Source organism: Chrysemys picta, chromosome 5 (assembly GCF_011386835.1).
Source record: "Chrysemys picta bellii isolate R12L10 chromosome 5, ASM1138683v2, whole genome shotgun sequence".
In the NCBI taxonomy this organism is placed as follows: Eukaryota; Metazoa; Chordata; order Testudines; family Emydidae; genus Chrysemys; species Chrysemys picta.
Window position 1 is genome coordinate 67,560,780 of NC_088795.1, and position 17,857 is coordinate 67,578,636.

At 42.7% G+C, this 17,857-nt stretch overlaps 1 protein-coding gene across 1 annotated transcript in view; it reads left to right on the forward strand.

Moving 5' to 3' along the window:
• The first annotated feature begins 4,670 nt into the window (after positions 1–4,670).
• TMA16 (translation machinery associated 16 homolog) overlaps positions 4,671–17,857 on the forward strand; it is a 52,414-nt gene continuing 39,227 nt past the window's right edge. Inside the window, exons 1-2 of the mRNA XM_005299275.4 lie at positions 4,671–4,965; positions 10,881–10,990. Of these exons, the coding sequence (XP_005299332.1) occupies positions 4,963–4,965; positions 10,881–10,990 (113 nt within the window). The 5' untranslated portion in view covers positions 4,671–4,962. The remainder of the gene's footprint in view (positions 4,966–10,880; positions 10,991–17,857) is intronic.

A 17,857-nucleotide genomic window follows, 5' to 3' on the forward strand; every position in this document is an offset into this window, starting at 1 on the left:
TTACCCTCTATTCGACATTGGTGAGGACTCATCTGGAGTACTATGTCCAGTTCTGGGCCCCACACTACAAGAAGGATGTGGAAAAATTGGAAAGAGTCCAGCGGAGGGCAACAAAAATGATTAGGGGGCTGGAGCACAAACTAGGATTGTTTAGTTTGCAGAAGAGAAGAATGAGGGGGGATTTGATAGCTGCTTTCAACTACCTGAAAGGAGGTTCCAAAGAGGGTGGATCTAGACTGTTCTCAGTGGTACCAGATGAGAAAACAAGGAGTAATGGTCTCAAGTTGCAGTGGGGGAGGTTTAGGTTGGATATTAGGAAACAATTTTTCACTAGGAGGGTGGTGAATCACTGGAATGGGTTACCTAGAGAGGTGGTGGAATCTCCTTCCTTAGAGGTTTTTAAGGTCAGGCTTGACAAAGCCCTGGCTGGAATGATTTAGTTGGGGATTGGTTCTGCTTTGAGCAGGGGGTTGGACTTGATCAACTCCTGAGGTCCCTTCCAACCCTGATATTCTATGATTCTTCTTTCATGAGACATGCACGCTGTGAATTTGACTCCTAGGTGCAGGATTCAGTGTGTCTCTTTGCATTCCAAGATATATCAGACAAAATCCTTTGTCCTGATTCTTAAATAGGACCCTTCCCCACTGCTGTTTGTTTCTTCCTACAGATTTCCTCTCTTGTAGATTTCACAATCTGTCAATTTAAACCTGGCTCAGTGCAAACAGGCATACAGTGCGAAGCATATCATATAGAGGTGGTCAGCCAGGGAGATGTCAGTTACTTCCTACCTGAGAGAAACTTCTTCAAAGTAGGTACCTTTTTGGTGACCTACCTTAACTCCAAGACCTTAAGCACATATCTTTTAGTATAGATACCTAACTCCTTAAATATTACCCATACATACATTTTACTACTGGCTCTTGGTAGAGACCTCACATCCCATTCTTAGGTGAACTACCAGGCAGATATCCAACCCAGGGGATCCCTGTAAAACCCTATGACCTCTGCCAACTGGCACCAAGGGTCCCTAGGTCACAACTGTCCTTGAAATGCTATAGCCCAGAGGTTCTCAAACTTCATTGCACTGCAACCCCCTTCTGACAACAAAAATTACTACACGACCCTAGGAGGAGGGACTGAAGCCTAAGCCCATCCAAACCCCGTCACCTAGAGTGGGGGGGGGAAGGGGGGAGAGGCTAAAGCTGAGCCACACTGCCCTGAGCTGGAGGGCCAAAGGCTTCAGCCCCAGGCAGGGGGCCTATAGCCTGAGCCCCAACACCCAGGGCTGAAGCCCTCAGGCTTCAGCTTCGACCCTAGAAACTGGGGCTCAGGCTTCGGCTTTGGCCCCAGGCGGTGGGATTTGGGCTTTGGCTTCCAGCAAATCTAAGCCAGCCCTGGTGACCCCATTAAAATGGGTTCACGACCACTTTGAGAACTGTTGCTGTAACCAGTTCTGTCCAAGGTTATAGCACAATTTGGAACAGAGTTAAAATAAAGCTGGGCCTGATTTTCAACTCAGCTACATTGGTGTAATACTAATAAAAATCCATCTAAGTCAAAGGAGATATGCTAGCACAAGGTAACGTGGCAGAGTTGAGAATCAGGCCTGGTTAGGATCAGTGTATGCTACAAAATACTATTGTGTTTAACTATGTTGGGACAATTCTGTGGTATCTGGATTTCCTAAACTGCTTGTCCATAGTGTAAATGGCCCCATGTAGCTGGTCATTAAATGTTAATTGAGAGAAGACTTAATTCCTCAATATGTTAAAAATAATAATTTGAAAAATTAACATAGTAAGAATTAAATGTTCAGAATATTATTTATTAGTATGAATGCAAAATTTGTTTAACAAGAAACAAGTTATTAATACGTTCATTTCTGCCTTTCTTCAGAATAACTACATTTAGTTGTCATTGAAATAAATGCATCTTGTCATGTTGAAGTCCAAAGGTGACGCAATGCTTTTCTGCAGTTTCTGGAAACAATGTGTATAATGAGGAAAATTAGTCCCTTTCCACACTTTAGGTTTTTTTTTTTTAAAAGAAAAGAGAATAACACAAAATATGATGATAATACGCTTTTATCTTTCTCCTACATCTTCATACATTTCTTTTGTCTCAAACAGAAAAACCAGACTTTGCAGACTTGGGAGAAGTTACTTGTAACCAGATACTTTTTTTTATTTTATTTCTAATATAATTGTCATATTGGCTAAATTTTATTATTAGCCTTGTTTGGTGTTTGATCCTCATTGCCACACAGGTGAAAACAAGAATTTCCAGTACAATTCTTATATCCAGTCAAATCCTAATAATTCAGGAGATATATAATATAAAAATTTGTGGAATCAGCTTTCTAATATAACCTCATTCTTTCTCATGTATCATAAATGGTAAATAAGTGCAAATAAAGAGACTACATTCCTCAGTATAGTCATTACATATTAAAGTAGCATACTACCCCATATTCTGTATTATTTTAAATCCACATACTGTTATAGGTGCTATGGACCCTACCTTTCAGCTCTTATGCAAAAAAGTAGTAGTCCTCATGCCCAAGTAGTTCCACTGATTTCAGTTGGGCTACTCATGTGATTAAGGACTTTTCTTATAAGGGCTGCAGGACCAGGTATTCAGATGTCCTGAGTTGGTCTTGGAAGGTAGCAGTTTATGGGAGTAAAGGGGGGAAAAAACAGCACAAAATAGGAAAAGAATGACAGAGTAAAGCATATAGGTAGATGATAGAAGCTCACAATAGGAGACAAGGGGGCCAAATCCCTAGCTAATGTAATAAACCAGCATAGCTCCATTGACTTAAATGGTAGTATACTAGTTTACTCCAGCTGAGGAGCTGGCCCAAGAATCTTTTTTTAAAGTGAACACTTTTAGTAATCGAAAGAATAGCATCTTTAGGACATGTATTCTATGGAAAATGCTCTCTATATTCTCACACTACATCAGACTCTGAACTAGTTCAAGATATTTTACACTAATTTCCTTGAGAGAAGCTGTGTAAGCAGATGTCATACAAATACAGAAGCTATAGTATCTTCATGAGATAAAAGTTACTGCTGTGATGACAGAATAAAATAAATGGTGTCCTGACATAATGTTGCCAAAGTAATCTACCACAATGCAGTTGCCAAGCTGACCTATCAGGATGCTCTTCTGACATATCTGAGGAATTTTATAATAGTACTCATAGATGCTGAAACTAAGGGTGCTGGGGATGGTTCTGCACCCCTGGCTTGAAGTGGTTTCCATCACCCATAGGAATTTACGATTCAATGGCTCTCAGCACCCCCACTATAAAAATTGTTCAAGCACCCCTGGTAAAACTTAGCAGTCATGTGTCTCTCCCCAGCAGTATGTTTTGGGTGCCGAGGGCAGAGAGGTAAATCATTGTGGGGCAGAGGGTGAGACAGGGGAAAAACCTGCTTGGTGGCTCCTACCCTGTGCTGGGCTCAGCTGCTCATCATGGCTGGGCGGGGGAGGACAGGACTTACTCTTCCCCTGAACGGCATCTGGGACCGGGTCAGACCCACCCCCAGCTTTCTTTCCCAGCTGTAGGAAGCTCTGCAAACTCCCCTCCCTCTACCCCTTCCTGCACCCATCACTCCTCAGCTGCAGGGTGAAGGATCTCTGTACAGGGAGATGCTCCCCCCCCATCTGCCCAACCCCCATACATCCAGACCCCCTCATACCCAGACCGTCCTACCAAGTCTTATCCCCCCTCACACTCAGAACCCCCCCCCCCGATGAGCCTCACTCCACCTGCACCTGGACCACCCCGATGAGCCGCCCCAACCAGCTGAACCTGGATCCCCATTCCAATGAGCCCCATTCCCCCAGCATGTTGATCTCCCCCACTCAGCCCCCCCAGACCATCCTGCCAAGCTCGCTATCCCTCCACCCAACCCCATTGCTGAGCCCCAACCATCTTCATCTGGATTCTCCTGCAGAGTCCAATTAATGTTTCACCCAGAAACCCCCATCTAGATCCCCCTGCACCTGGATCCTCCACTGATCCACCTGCAGCCAGATTGCCCCACACAGAACCCTCTCAACCCACAGCTGGATCCCCCCACACTAAGCCCCTCCATACCTGTAGCCTGATTTGCTGAGCCTGTCTGCCCACACCTGGTGCACCTGACATGGAGGGGCAGGGCCCTGGGGTGTCTGGGGGCAGGCCCGGTCCTTGCGCTGTCAGGGTTGGGTGCAACCTCACTGCTGAATCTGTGTTCCAGGGGGAGAGAGAAGCTGCACAGTGATCTCCCATCTCTGTGAGGCAGTAGCCTCTGCTCCCCACTGCCATACTAGAGCCTCCACATTTATTTGATAAATACAATTTTAAAATATTGTGCACAGAATTTTTATTTGTTTGGTGCAGAATGCCTTCAGGAGTAAAGCACTGAGAACTGCTGACTCCCTAGGTCTGTGTGCTAGTATTAAGGACACACATACTTTCTATCATTATTATTGTATTGTCAAGTGCTGCTCCTTTTGGGGGATCAGTCAAGTGGTACTAGTTTCCCACAACGTCCTTCGTAAAACTTGGTTTCGTTGTGAGATTTTTCTCGGAAAACTGCTGCTCTCGGGGTGGGAGCTGACCCACACCCGCGCACGTGGCTGTAGCTTGCTTTTTCCTCCAGTCGTGTTTGGGGTAGTCCGCGGCTAGCAGTCAGCGGGCGGGGCGGGCCTACCACCCGCTGGGGAGACACGCACCCGGCACGGTCAGGAGCACAAGCCGCAGCCTGGACCGGGACATGGCGCCGGGCCAGTGACGGAATCACCGAGCGCAGGCGGAACGAGACCCTCGGGAGCGGGGCACTGAGCCGGGCTCTTTTCACAACGGACCAGACATCCGGTTCCGGTTTCTGCAGCTGTGCCCGCCGCACCGCTCGAGTCGCCGTTGCCTGCCTGTGCCGCTCGCTCGGTGGGCGCGTGGGACTCGCCATGGTGAGTGCGGGGGAAGGGGGGGTGTTGCCTGTTGCGCTGCCTGTTCGAGACACGAGCACCCGCCCCGGAGGACACCATGGTCTGTGGCGCTCGTCGCCGCGAGACACGGAGCGAGGGGGCGGCCGGGCCGGGCCAGGGGGCTGGTCCCTGCGGGGAAGCAGCAGGTGCGGAGCCGCGTGTACAAACATTGAAGCCCAACACGTCCGCGCTCGTCGCAGGAACCCCGGTGCCTCGCCGCGTGTCCGGGGAGCGAGCGAGGAACCTACCCGGGGGCCCCTCTGCCTATTTCTAAAACCGACTGGAGACAGGGAGGAGCCGTGGGGCTGCTTTGGCAGGGCCACTGCCCGGCTGCAGGCAGGTTACATGGGAACGGCGGCGTTGGGGTGTCTGGAAAGGTCGTTCGTTGTCTCTGTGTTTCAGGGTCTTCCACCTCGTGCCTACGACAATCTACTTTTCCGTATAGTTATTCTGTGCTTTTAAATCATTCAAGCATGATAACTCCGCAAAGAATTAACTAAGGGATCCTGCCGCTCCCCTGCGGCCAGATAGTCCTTCATTACTTGCTATTCGCTCCACATGCCTTACCCGGCACACCCACTCTTAACCTTACATACTGAAATTTGCAAACGTATATACAAAGACCAAAAATAACAAGTAACCAGGAGATCATAACATTCATATTATTTTCAATTGAGTCCCTTCCAGTGTATTAAAATACCAAAATATAGAATTGTGTTGGTCAATATGAAGACTATAGATGAGATTTTCAAAGTCAGATGGGGGAGTTGGACATATAATCCCTATTGGTTTCTAATAGAAATTAAATATCCGAATTGCTTAGATAGATTTGGGAGTCTATTGCTACACAATATAATTAAAAGTACAAATTTGCAAAGTCCGTGTTTAATATATGAAGCTGTGCAATCCACACATTTCATAACAGATAATTCATTCCAGCTGTATTCATAAAAAATATTTTTACCTCAACATACCACAGTATAAGAGAACTAATAAATTTGTAGCATAACTTGGTATACCCTGGGACTATATTCTTTTCAAAATCTTTACTCCTTTAATAATAATTAAAAATATATATGCAACAGTATTTCTATTACAGAAAAAGGAATAAAGTTTAGGTGTAAGTCTTACTTTCTAGTCTGCTGATTTTTTTTTTCTACATGCCTTATGTAAGCAGTCCAAATGGTTTAAGTCATAGAATCATAGGATTGGAAGGGACCTCGAGAGGCCATCTAGTCCAGTCTCCTGCACTCATGGCAGGACCAAGCATTATCTAGACCAGTGGTTCCCAAACTTATTCCGCCGCTTGTGCAGGGAAAGCCCCTGGCGGGCCGGGCCGGTTTGTGTACCTGCCCCGTCCGCAGGTTCGGCCGATTGCGGCTCCCAGTGGTCGCGGTTCGCTGCTCCTGGCCAATGGGAGCTGCTGGAAGAGGCACGGGCCGAGGGACGTACTGGCCGCCGCTTCCAGCAGCTCCCATTGGCCTGGAGCAGCAAACCACGGCCATTGGGAGCCGCAATCGGCCGAACCTGCGGACGCGGCAGGTACACAAACCGGCCCGGCCCGCCAGGGGCTTCCCTGCACAAGCAGCGGAACAAGTTTGGAAACCACTGATCTAGACAATTCCTGACAGGTGTTTGTCTAACCTGCTCTTAAAAATATCCAATGATGGAGATTCCAAGCCTCCCTAGACACTTTATTCCAGTGCTTAACCACCCTGATGGGAAGTTTTTCCTAATGTTCAAACTAAACCTCCCTTGTTGCAATTTAAGCCCATTGCTTCTTGTCCTGTCCTCAGAGGTTAAGAAAAATTTTTTTTTCTTCCTTCTCCTTGTAACAGCCTTTTACATACACCTCTACCCCAATATACTCCTCGGGAGCCAAAAAATCTTACCGCGTTATAGGTGAAACCGTGTTCTATCGAACTTGCTTTGATCCGCCGGAGTGCGCAGCCCGTCCGTCCCCTCCCCCCCCCCCCCCCGAGCACTGCTTTACCACCTTATATTCGAATTCATATTATATTGGGTCACGCTATATCAGGGTAGAGGTGTACTTGAAAACACTTATCATCTCCCCTCTCAATCATCTGTTTTCCAGACTAAACAAACCCATTTTTTTCAATCTTCCCTCATAGGTCACGTTTTCTAGACCTTTAATCATTTTTGTCATTCTTCTCTGGACACTCTCCAATTTTTCCACATCTTTCCTAAAATGTGGCACCCCGAACTGAACACAGTACTCCAGTTGAGTCCTAATCAGTGGGGAGTTGAGCGGAAGAATTACTTCTTGTCTTGCTTACAACACTCCTGTTAATACATCCCAGAATGATGTTTGCTTTTTTTGCAACAGTGTTACACTGACTCATGTTTAGCTTGTGGTCCACTGTGACCCCCAGATCCCTTTTCATAGTACTCCTTCCTAGGCAGTCATTTCCCATTTTGTGTGTGTGCAACTGATTGTTCCTTAAATGGAGTACTTTGCATTTGTCCTTATTGAATTTCATCCTATTGACTTCAGACCATTTCTCCAGTTTGTCCAGATCATTTTAAATTTTAATCCTATCCTCCAAAGCACTTGCCCTCCCAGCTTGTAAGTGTACTCTCTATGCCATTATCTAAATAACTGATGAAGATATTGAACAGAACTGGACCCTGGACTGATCCCTGCGGGACCCCACTCATTACACCCTTACAGCATGACTGTGAACCACTGATAACTACACTCTGGGAATGAGTTTCTAACCAGTTTTGCACCCACCTTATAGTAGCTCCATCTAGGTTGCATTTCCCTAGTTTTGTTTATGAGAAGGTCATGCGAGACAGTATCAAAAGCTTTACTAAAGTCAAGATAATAATTTACTTTGTTTATATGCTTATGGGGAATTCCTCTAAAATAGGTGTTCTAGCTTTCAAGGCCAGATATTCAAAATAGCCTCAACGCCTGCCCCCAAAATTGTACCTGCAGTTTGGCATGTGCAAATTTAGCAGGTGTATTTGATTTTCCTACTGTAAGTGTAGGGACTAGGAAAACTAGTGTAATAAAATTCTACGTTGTCATATTTAATGGTGTCCACTGACACACATTCCAATTTGCAGACTTTGCTTTCTCCACTTAAAAAACATTAGTACTTTTTAATTCTAGCTGTGAATAAAATCTGTTGTTGTACCACAGAGTGTACTTTAAAAACTCTTCCAGACATTCATTGTAGGTTCTTTAACCAGGCCATTTTTTAAGCTGTTCTATCATCAGAAAAGGCAATTTGAAACTTGTTGCAGAAGTTGGAATAGGATCAGTGCTCTGTTAAATGCTCAGGTAGTTAATCGGTTCTTTCCTTTTCTATGTCAAGTCAACAGGACAGAAAAACATTCTGTTCTAGAGACTATAAACAAACAAAAGTTAAATGAACATAACAAACTTGATTGCAGCCAAAGGTCTTCCCTATATGTAGAAGACACATACCACCAAACCGAGAGAATGAAAAACTAACAGGTGGTAGTAAATATAATGTTAACTGGTTCTGAATCAATCATTTCAAGCACTATCTACAGGGAGTTGTCTGGATAAATTAGTTGTCAAGATAACCATATATAAAAGTGTTTGAAAGCTTTAAATTTTTACTCTCTGTGGTGTTGATCAATGTACAGCAACTGAAATGTATCTGTCTTTTTGGACTCTTTTGGCTCAAGTTTTGAGCAAGTAGTTGGCTCGTATGTGTGTTGCTGTTTCACAGTTGTATTTCAGTGTGTTTCTGAACTGGATGGGCAAATGAGTATGATTGTTAGCAATGACTTGACTAGAGCAATTATCTATGTCTAGAAACTCCAATCCTAAACTGAAAAACTTCTGTTCCAGTCTTGTGGGCAGGAGGCTGTGTCAAATTATATCACATTTTTGTGATGTGGACTAGAATAAGGCTATCAAACTGCAATTATATTTCAAAGCCAGAAAATCTTTGTGTTCAACCAGATTTTGATAATAGATATGAAAATGAGTTCAGCACCATGGGTTCTGGTCAACTCTTGGTTTTAAACATTTAATTTCTCCTATGTTTTATCCTCTTGGCCCTTATCCAGCACAGTGACTTAGGACAGAAGCATGCAAGTGTGTAGTTGATCACCAGATGCTAATGTCACTTGTGTGGTAGCAGAGGGTGTTGAAGCCCTCAACTAGATTTGTTTCCTTTGGAATGCATATACACCAGTTCATTAGTACAGATTCTGCCCGGTCCACATTGTGATGCCCCCAACAACGGAAACTACAGAGCTTCCTATTTGTTTGTTTTTCTGTAATGTTACAAAACAATGTTCATGTTATGGTGTGTTTTTAAGTGCTCTGTATATACGTAACTAAGTAGAATACAATATTACTTGCTCTTTGGCCAGAAGGAGTAAGTTATTTTGGCACAGTGGTGTGCGTAAGATTCAAGAGGAAAATTCCTTGCTGCTTATGGCATGATATTTTCTTTTTTATATACCTGCCTTGTTCATGTTGCTGTTGCTTCCAGTTTGGCATGTAATTGGGCTGAAGTCACATGAGCAACAATAGTTGGCTATTAATACCTTCTTTAAATTAGTGAAGCTTCAGGGTGTCTTCTCAAGAAGTGCTCGAGGAAGCAGTCTATGCAAATTTAAATCATCACATTAATAAACTTGTGAACAGTAGTGCAGGATCACTACTTTATGACCAAGCTTACTCTTGTTTGTTTTCTTCCCTATGTATTCCTCAATGTCGCACTCCTTAGTAGTCTTTCCATTAATTTTGGGGCAACCTTCAAACTTCATAATAAATAAATAAAAATGATGGGAACTACTGGGAAAAAAACAAGCCACAACTGAAACCTGAGTCTGGTTTGTATTAGGTAGATGTTTACCGCTGTATTCCTATCTGTATCTTCTTGAGAAGTTTCTTGTTTCAGTTTCAGAACTGAGAAATGGAGTGGTGTGGGGATGAGGCTTGCGATGCATTCCTTTTTAAAAAGAGCCCCTTCCTGTAACCTGAATGTTTGCTTAAGATGTTTTTCTTTAGAACATATACAAATGCACTTGAATCACTGACATTGCAGAAAGCTATAACTTTATCTCTATTTGTAAAAGTCCTTTAGTGCAGAAATGACCATTGGATTTCTTTCAGAGTAGCAGCCGTGTTAGTCTGTATCCGCAAAAAGAACAGGAGTACTTGATGTTGCCCACGAAAGCTTATGCTCAAATAAATTTGTTAGTCTCTAAGGTGCCACAAGTACTCCTGTTTTCATTGGATTTCTGTTGCTCCACGAAGATGGAGCATTGTATTTTGGGACATGTAGTCTCTGTGGGGGTGGCAGCTGCAATCTGGTTCTTTCTGTGCAGATTAGATGGGTTCCTGACAAGGGTTTAAACGGAGCCGTCAGTTGGGAAAAGTTTAAATAAGGGTATACTGGAAATTGCATCCTTGTTAGGAGAGGTAATTTAAAGTTTCCTCACCACTGAGCTCTTTAAGAAGGAAGGTATTTTCTGTTAATAGAAGAGTAGCAGCCTGTAACAAATTTTATATCTTTTTTTTTTTAGTTTAGAGTTGGTGTGTGTTATAACTGCATGCTTTGCTTCAGCCTTCAGAGTTTGTATGCCTGATTTTCATATTGCATGTGCTATGTTGGAATCTGAACTCAGGAGTCTGCATTTTATTATTCTTAGTAACACAAGGAGTGACATGAATATAACTTACACTAGTCCACCTAAACCCACTGTAAGAATTTTGGACCTTCTGAGGTGTTAATGCATGCTCTTTCTTGAGTGAGTCTCTTTGATAAGGTGCTGCTGGCTTCCCTTTGAGCAGTCTTTTACTCTGGTTGCAGTAGCTTATGAGACACTTTGTGAAGAGAACTGAAGTGTCTCATTTTATTCCTTGTTATGTTTCATTTCAGCCAAAAGTACCAAAGGGCAGAGGAGGGCAAGAGAAAAAAGTCATCCATCCTTACAGCAGAAAGGCTGCTCAGCTTACGAGAGAAGCACACAAACAGGAAAAAAAGGAAAAGTGAGTTAATTTGTACAGATGTTATCCAATGTGGGGAAAAGGGAGAATAATTCTGGTTTTTAAAAGTATTATTTTGAGTCTGAATTTCAGGAAAGCGGGGAACACGAAATTTGGAACCTTTTTTAGTAAGTGGGTAAAACTAGGAGTAATTAATAATATGCATTGAAAACAAAGATAATTAGGCTGAATATCAGGTATTATTTCCTAATAGTGAGACTGTTTGTAGAATAACATTTTTTGGAAACTGATAGAAGCTTCAGCACAAGAATAATGTAAAATTAAATTAGACAACCTGATTTATTAGAAAGTCAAGGTACCGAATTATAGGAATGTAGGATTGGAGGGGACCTGAAGAGGTCATCTAGTCAATGCCCTTGCACAGAGACAGGATTAAGTAATCAGGATTAAGTAAAATGTAAGATCATTGCATAAAACTTGAACCTAATGCTAAATTCTACCAGATGATTTTCAGAATTTTTACTTACACTATCAATCTATTTACCAAAATACTTTTTTAAATGATTCTGATTAACACGTGACTGGTAATTGACCTTTTCACCTGGTTTGAGTCTACTGCAAGTTGACATTGACAATAAGTTTGGTTTGAATTCTGTTTCTTGGTACAAGTGTCCAGATGACAGAAAACCCCAAGATAGCTGGCATATTTTGTAGCCTTACCAAAGGAGGGAAAGACTGAATGAGAATAGAGCCTGAATAACTCATCTCTAGAGGTGGTCCCTGCATCTTTTTTCCTGCTTTTTTATGGGATCTGTCTGCCTTCTCCCAACCCCCCTTCTGTGGGGCTAGCAAAGACCACTGTGTTGAGAGGGCTAGAGTTTGCCTAGTGCCAGCAGGGTAGAACATTTGGTGAAGAGTTCTGATTGTGTCTACTGCTGGAGCTCCTTTATGTCATGGTAATCTGATCTTCAGGCAGGACAGCCTCTCTCTTCTGGGAACAAATCTTCTCCTCAAACTGGGAACTCTTTTTTAGGGCTGCTTAGTGCTTTAAAGGTCTGCTTGTTGGCATTTTAAATGACAGTATATATAATTAGAACAGCTTTGGGAGATTCTCTGCTATTGCATGTTTCATCTATTAAATGCATGGTTAGAGATGACCAGGACAGTCAGGGTGGATAAAAATCAATGACTTTAAAAAAAAAATACAAAAAAATCCGATTTTATTTATTTAAATTGGATTTTTTTGATAAAATGCTTTTTGAGGAAAAAACCTACCTAAAGATATCTTTGAGCTATAATGTATCTTAATTAAAACTATCTCATAATGGGATAAGGATTATTAATTCTATAGTATGAGATAATATATTCATGTAATGTTTAAGAAAAGTTTTGTAAATGAGTTCCAATAGTTCATGGATTAGGGACCCAGTTTTATGGGATTCCAGGGGCTTCTGTATAGATTATTTAGGTTAATCTTTCTATCTACCCAATGGGACTCAGTGCTAACTAAGTCTAGAAGATACCAGCAGAGAAGCTTAGTTTTGCAGTTCTCAAACTGTTGATTTGTGTCTCCAGAGATAACATGCTTGTTAACAGCAAAAATGTTTTTAAATAAATAAATATATAGAGGTGAGAAATAAGACCTCAACCCTATTGTCCCTCTGCAAATTTGTGTACACAGAGTCAATCCCTTACCTCTCTCTACAAGTACAAAGTTTCAAAAAGTTCAATGAATAGAAGATTGTTGGGGGGCGGAATAGATCTGGACAAGGAGAAGTTTGGAGATAAATGTGAGAAGGGAGGGACAGGCAGTAGAAACAAAAGTGACACTGTTTGAGCAGCATGGTCCAGAAGTCTTGAGGTCTTTCAGAGTGTAGCCTTCATTGATTTGAGATCTACCATACCATTCTCTCACTAGAAGGGAAAACACATAATGGCAACAGGCCGTAAAAGAGATCCAGTTTGGGTCTCATCTATCACTGAGTTGTGAAAAATATTTATTAAGGCTATAACAACCAACAATAATTTACTTTTATGTAGAGATCTATGATTAAATCGAGTCTTCCTGACTAGTGATTTACATCATGATTTAAATCAAATCTACCCTGAGGACAGTTAATCTGGCTTTTCACAAACTACTATTGTCCCATAACCCTAATAACATTTAAATATAGTAATCAACCAGGAAAATTAAACTTCAATGTAAAAAAGAGTGGACTCACCACTGCAGTGCCTCCTGGCAGCTCTCTCCCAGTCTGGTGCCCCAACAGCCACACTGGTCCTGCAGTTGTCCACCTCTTCCCATGACTCCGCCCTTCAGGCAGGTCACAATTTAACTCCACCTCTTCCAGGGTATTAGAGTTCAAAAGACAAAGGAATATTACAAACTCAAAACCAGGGTAATCTGAGAAGCCTTTGACAGGACCATACCCCACCCTGCCCAGGATTTGTCTTGATGCAACCAGTCCTTTTAATTAGTCTTTCTGGGCTGGTTGTCCCATCTGCTTGGAGGTTCATCCATGCAGGAAGCTCTCTGACTCTTGCTTGAAACCAGGCTTCCCTTACCAAGAGGAGTAGAGCTCTACTTTCTTTCCTTGTCAACCCAAAACTGAGCTGGGCCACCTCCTTTTAATTCCCCTCTCCTCTCCTGACATCAGGTATAGTGGTGCAGGGCCAATTGGGACTACAGACCCTTATCAATCCCTTCCTTGCCAGTGTGGGGCCTGATGGTAATAACTAGAGTAACAATAACCAGAGTAAGACTACACACCACACTTGGGTTTAATTTGGTTTTGTTTCCAGAGTATTTGCCTTAAGTGTTACTGAAACCACACTTCTTGTGGAACCATGTGCAGAGGTAAGGTTTTATGGCTGAGTTAAGGATATTTGTGGAATTCTGACTATGAATTTCCTCACTTTCCAATATTTGCGTTTAAGAATTACGGTGTTCTAACCATGATTTGAATTAATGGGTATATGTGTAGGTTAGGTGTTTTTTAAACTAATTAGGAACAAGACATTTGAAATACATAATTGTAAAATATTTGAAAACTAGTATTCTATTGTGCACGTTTAAATGAAACTCCCACTTCAGTAAAATACCACTTTTTAAACATAGCTTTTTCCGGTTTATTTAACTGTCTCTCCTGAATTTGTGCTGCTGTCTTCTACCTGTGCTTCTGTTGTTGTCTGCTTCTTCCTTTCTTGTTCATGGCAGTCAGCTCTCCTCAGCCTAGTACTTCTTGTTTTTCCCCCTGTAGCAGTGAGTGCCATAACCCTGCATACAGTATGGACTAGTCTACATTAGAAGCGCTACCTCGGCACAGCTGCAGTGCGTCTGGTGAGGACATGCTTTGCCATTGGGAGAGAGCTCTCCTGTCAGTATAACCACTGAACCTGCACGAGAGGCGGTAGCTATGTCAGTGGGAGAAGCTCTCCCACTGACATCGCACTATCCACACTGGCACTTAGGTCGGTATAACTTACATTGCTCCGGGTGCTCCGAGTGACAGAAGTTATGCTGTTATAAGTTTCAGAGTAGCAGCCGTGTTAGTCTGTATCCGCAAAAAGAACAACAATAAGTGGTAGTGTGTACAAGCTCTATGTAGAGAGAACAGATGTGAAATGAGAAGTGGCTGAAATCCTAGAGACTGGAGGACGTGAATCTTCATAGCTGTCTTAGCATTTTTAAATAGATAAAATATATGTTCCACACTTTTGAAAATTTGTCAAGTATCTTTGTTCTAGGGCTTAATTAGGGTTTACGTAAAACCAAATGCCCAGTTAATAATACCGGTTTGGAAATGGAAATCTTCAAATAGAGGTGCTGGTGCAGTGTGTGCAGATGCAATTAAAATCATACTTGTCTCTTATCCTTCCAACCAAGGATTTTATTGTGCTTTGCAAACATCAATTAAGTATGCAGTGGAGAAAGTGACAAATATTAGAAAAATAAAAATGCTGTTGAATGACAGTGAGTGAACTGTAAGTAATGGACAAGACTGCCACTGCCATCAGTATCAGATTGAGACTGCATTATGATCTTTGACCTGCTTTGCCCAGTCTAAGGCTTGCCTCCAGAGGAAAATTATCCTGATATAAATTAAGGTGTGAATTTAAACTGATTATACCAGTATAATCTGGTATAGACACTCTGATTTGGTATGAGTGCTCCTTCTTTCCGTTTTGCTGATGTTGCTTGGAAACAGGTTTAAACTAAACCAAGAGAATAGGGAAACTGGGAATAGATGGGGAGTATAGTATATTACCAGTAAACCTTGATCCTGTCAACAAAGCCTTAGGCAGCTGTTAAAGGTTGCATGTGCATATCTGTGCTTCACCTGATAGGAAACACTGCCAAGTATGTCAGAATGCAGGAGGCAACCCAGCTTTTGTAAACCAGTAATTTATCTGCCTGACACCTTTAATATTGCAATAATGAGAGGTCATTGTAGCCCTCCAAGCACAGGAATATCTTCTATAGCTAGCAGAGGAAGATGTAGTAATAGAGTGACCTAACTAGACTGTAACATAATTCAACAAACCAGACAACAGTACTTGCTGAGGCTTGTTCCCAAGGCAACAAACATTGGTAAATATTATCTGGCTGATGTGCAGAAGTGACTACAGTGCATAAAATGTCTTAGAGAAGTTTATGAAATGCTTCTGTCTCCTGATACTAGTGAGTGCTGATTCTCTTGAACTGCATAAAGTGTCTTCTTTGATCCTCTCTGTATTATAGTGCAGGCAGAATGCCTTTGAATCTCAATTCTGTATTGATGGACCCTTTTATTGTGAGTGGGTCCTCCAGGCAGTGAGACATGGAACCAGAATAATGCTAGAAGTCCGGTTCTCAACCTCTACAGAGGACTGTACCCTTTTCAGGAGTCTGATTTGTCTTGCATACTCCAACTTTCTCCTCCCTTAAAAACTACTAGCTTACAAAATCAGACCTAAAAGTACAAAAGTATCACAGCACACTATCACTGAAAAATTGCTTACTTTCCCATGTTTACTATATAATTATAAAATAAATCGATTGGACTATAAATATTGTACTTACATTTCAGTATATAGAGCAGTATAAACAAGTCATTGTCTCTCTGAAATTTTAGTTTGTACTGACTTTGCTAGTGTTTTTTTGTAGCCTGTTGTAAACTAGGCAAATATCTAGATGAGTTAATATCTAAATGAGTCTCCCTGGAAGACCTCTGAATACCCTCAGGGTATATGAAGAATTTGGTATGACTTTAGGAGCAAAGTTTAGTCTGCAGGGTATGACACTGGGTCCCCTATTGAAGTGGTAACTATATAGGTTGGCTTTATCTTCATGGACATATGGTTCTGTGTCACAAAGAATGTGTGGCTGACATGCTTTGAAAAGGAAGAGGGATTTATTGCTACCTTCAGTGTCTCCTGTACTAGAAATAATCATCATTTTGTTCTGCTGTCAGATAGAATTTCATGGTTCACGTGATTTGCCAGAGAGAGGAACTTCACAGCTGAAGTTTGCAAAATATAGATAGGCCTGTTGTGAGCGGCATTGACTTTCAGGCAGTCTTCGCGACCACATAATACTTGATGCAGTACATTGTTTATGGTGTCTTCAGTAGGGCTGACCCAAACTTGTGATTTTCAGTTTGGGAGAATTTTTTTTTTTTTTTTATTTGGGTTAATTCTGCATTGGAACAAAACTGAATTTGTCAAAATTTCTCAGTAAATTTCTTGATTCCCAGCTGCTGTGGAGCTAGGAACCAAGTTCTGGTTCGAGCTGGGGTTCCCTGGGCTTTGAGACTCCGCTCCAAAGTGGGAGACTGGAAGCCCTGGCATGGCAGAGCTGTCCCAGAGCTCCAGCTGGAGCCAGGGCTCTCAGGTCTTGTAGGTTTCCTGCTCTGCAGCAGAAAGCCTGGCATAGCTGGGAGCCTTGGCTCCCTGCTGTGGATGGAGGAGCCTAGACAGTCCCAAGAGTCCCAATGTCATCTGGGGCTCTTGGGGCTGTCTTGGGACTTGCCTTTGAGTGAGGAGTCAAGCCAGCACTGAGAGTCCCAGCATCTGGATGGGGTTAAGGGGGCTGGGAAGCTGCCTGCAGTGGCATATGTAGTGGGTGCGTAGCAGACCCCAGAGACCTGGCTCTAGCTGAGAGTCTAGGGACTGGGAGGCTGCCTGCCTCAGAGCAGGGAGCCTAACAGACTCTAGTCCAGCCAGGGCGCCAGTGGAAACCTGTCTGTTTCAACAAAACATTTCGGTCTATCAAACTGGCATTTTCTGATGAAACTAAGTTTTGTTGGTTTCAGAGTAACAGCCGTGTTAGTCTGTAGTTAGTCTCTAAGGTGCCACAAGTACTCCTGTTCTTCTTTTTAAGTTTTGTTGGAAATTTTCCAACAAGCTCTCGCCTTGAGTGGTCTTGTTAGCATAGTGGACACAATGGAAGAATATTCAGATCTACAAGTGCTGTTTGAGTACTCCCAGAGTAGAAGATAATTTCATAGATTGTGGTTAATTATAAGATGGGTACTTGCACCCAAGAAAAGGGGGGGGGGGGAAAAAGGGGAACAGCTTTAAATACATTGTCAGGATTCCAGCAAGGGCAGTCAGGGCCAAGGGTGAGAGATGCGGCAAACCTGAGGCTGAAGTAGCCACAGAGCTCATAGGTTCAGGCCAGGGTCAATACCAAGGGTCAGAGTCTGAGTCAGGTTTCAGGGTCCGAGTCAGGAGGTGAAGTCCAAATCAAGCCAGGAATTCAAGAGTAGGAACAGTTGTGTCAGCTACAGAAGACCCACACTGTTACCTGGACACTTCCTGGAACGCCCCCTTGGTTTATATAGGGCAGGGTGCCAATTGGGATTCATGGACTGCTGTCTGTCAAACCCTTGAGGTAGAACATCCCATGGCCTATATCCACAGTGGGTC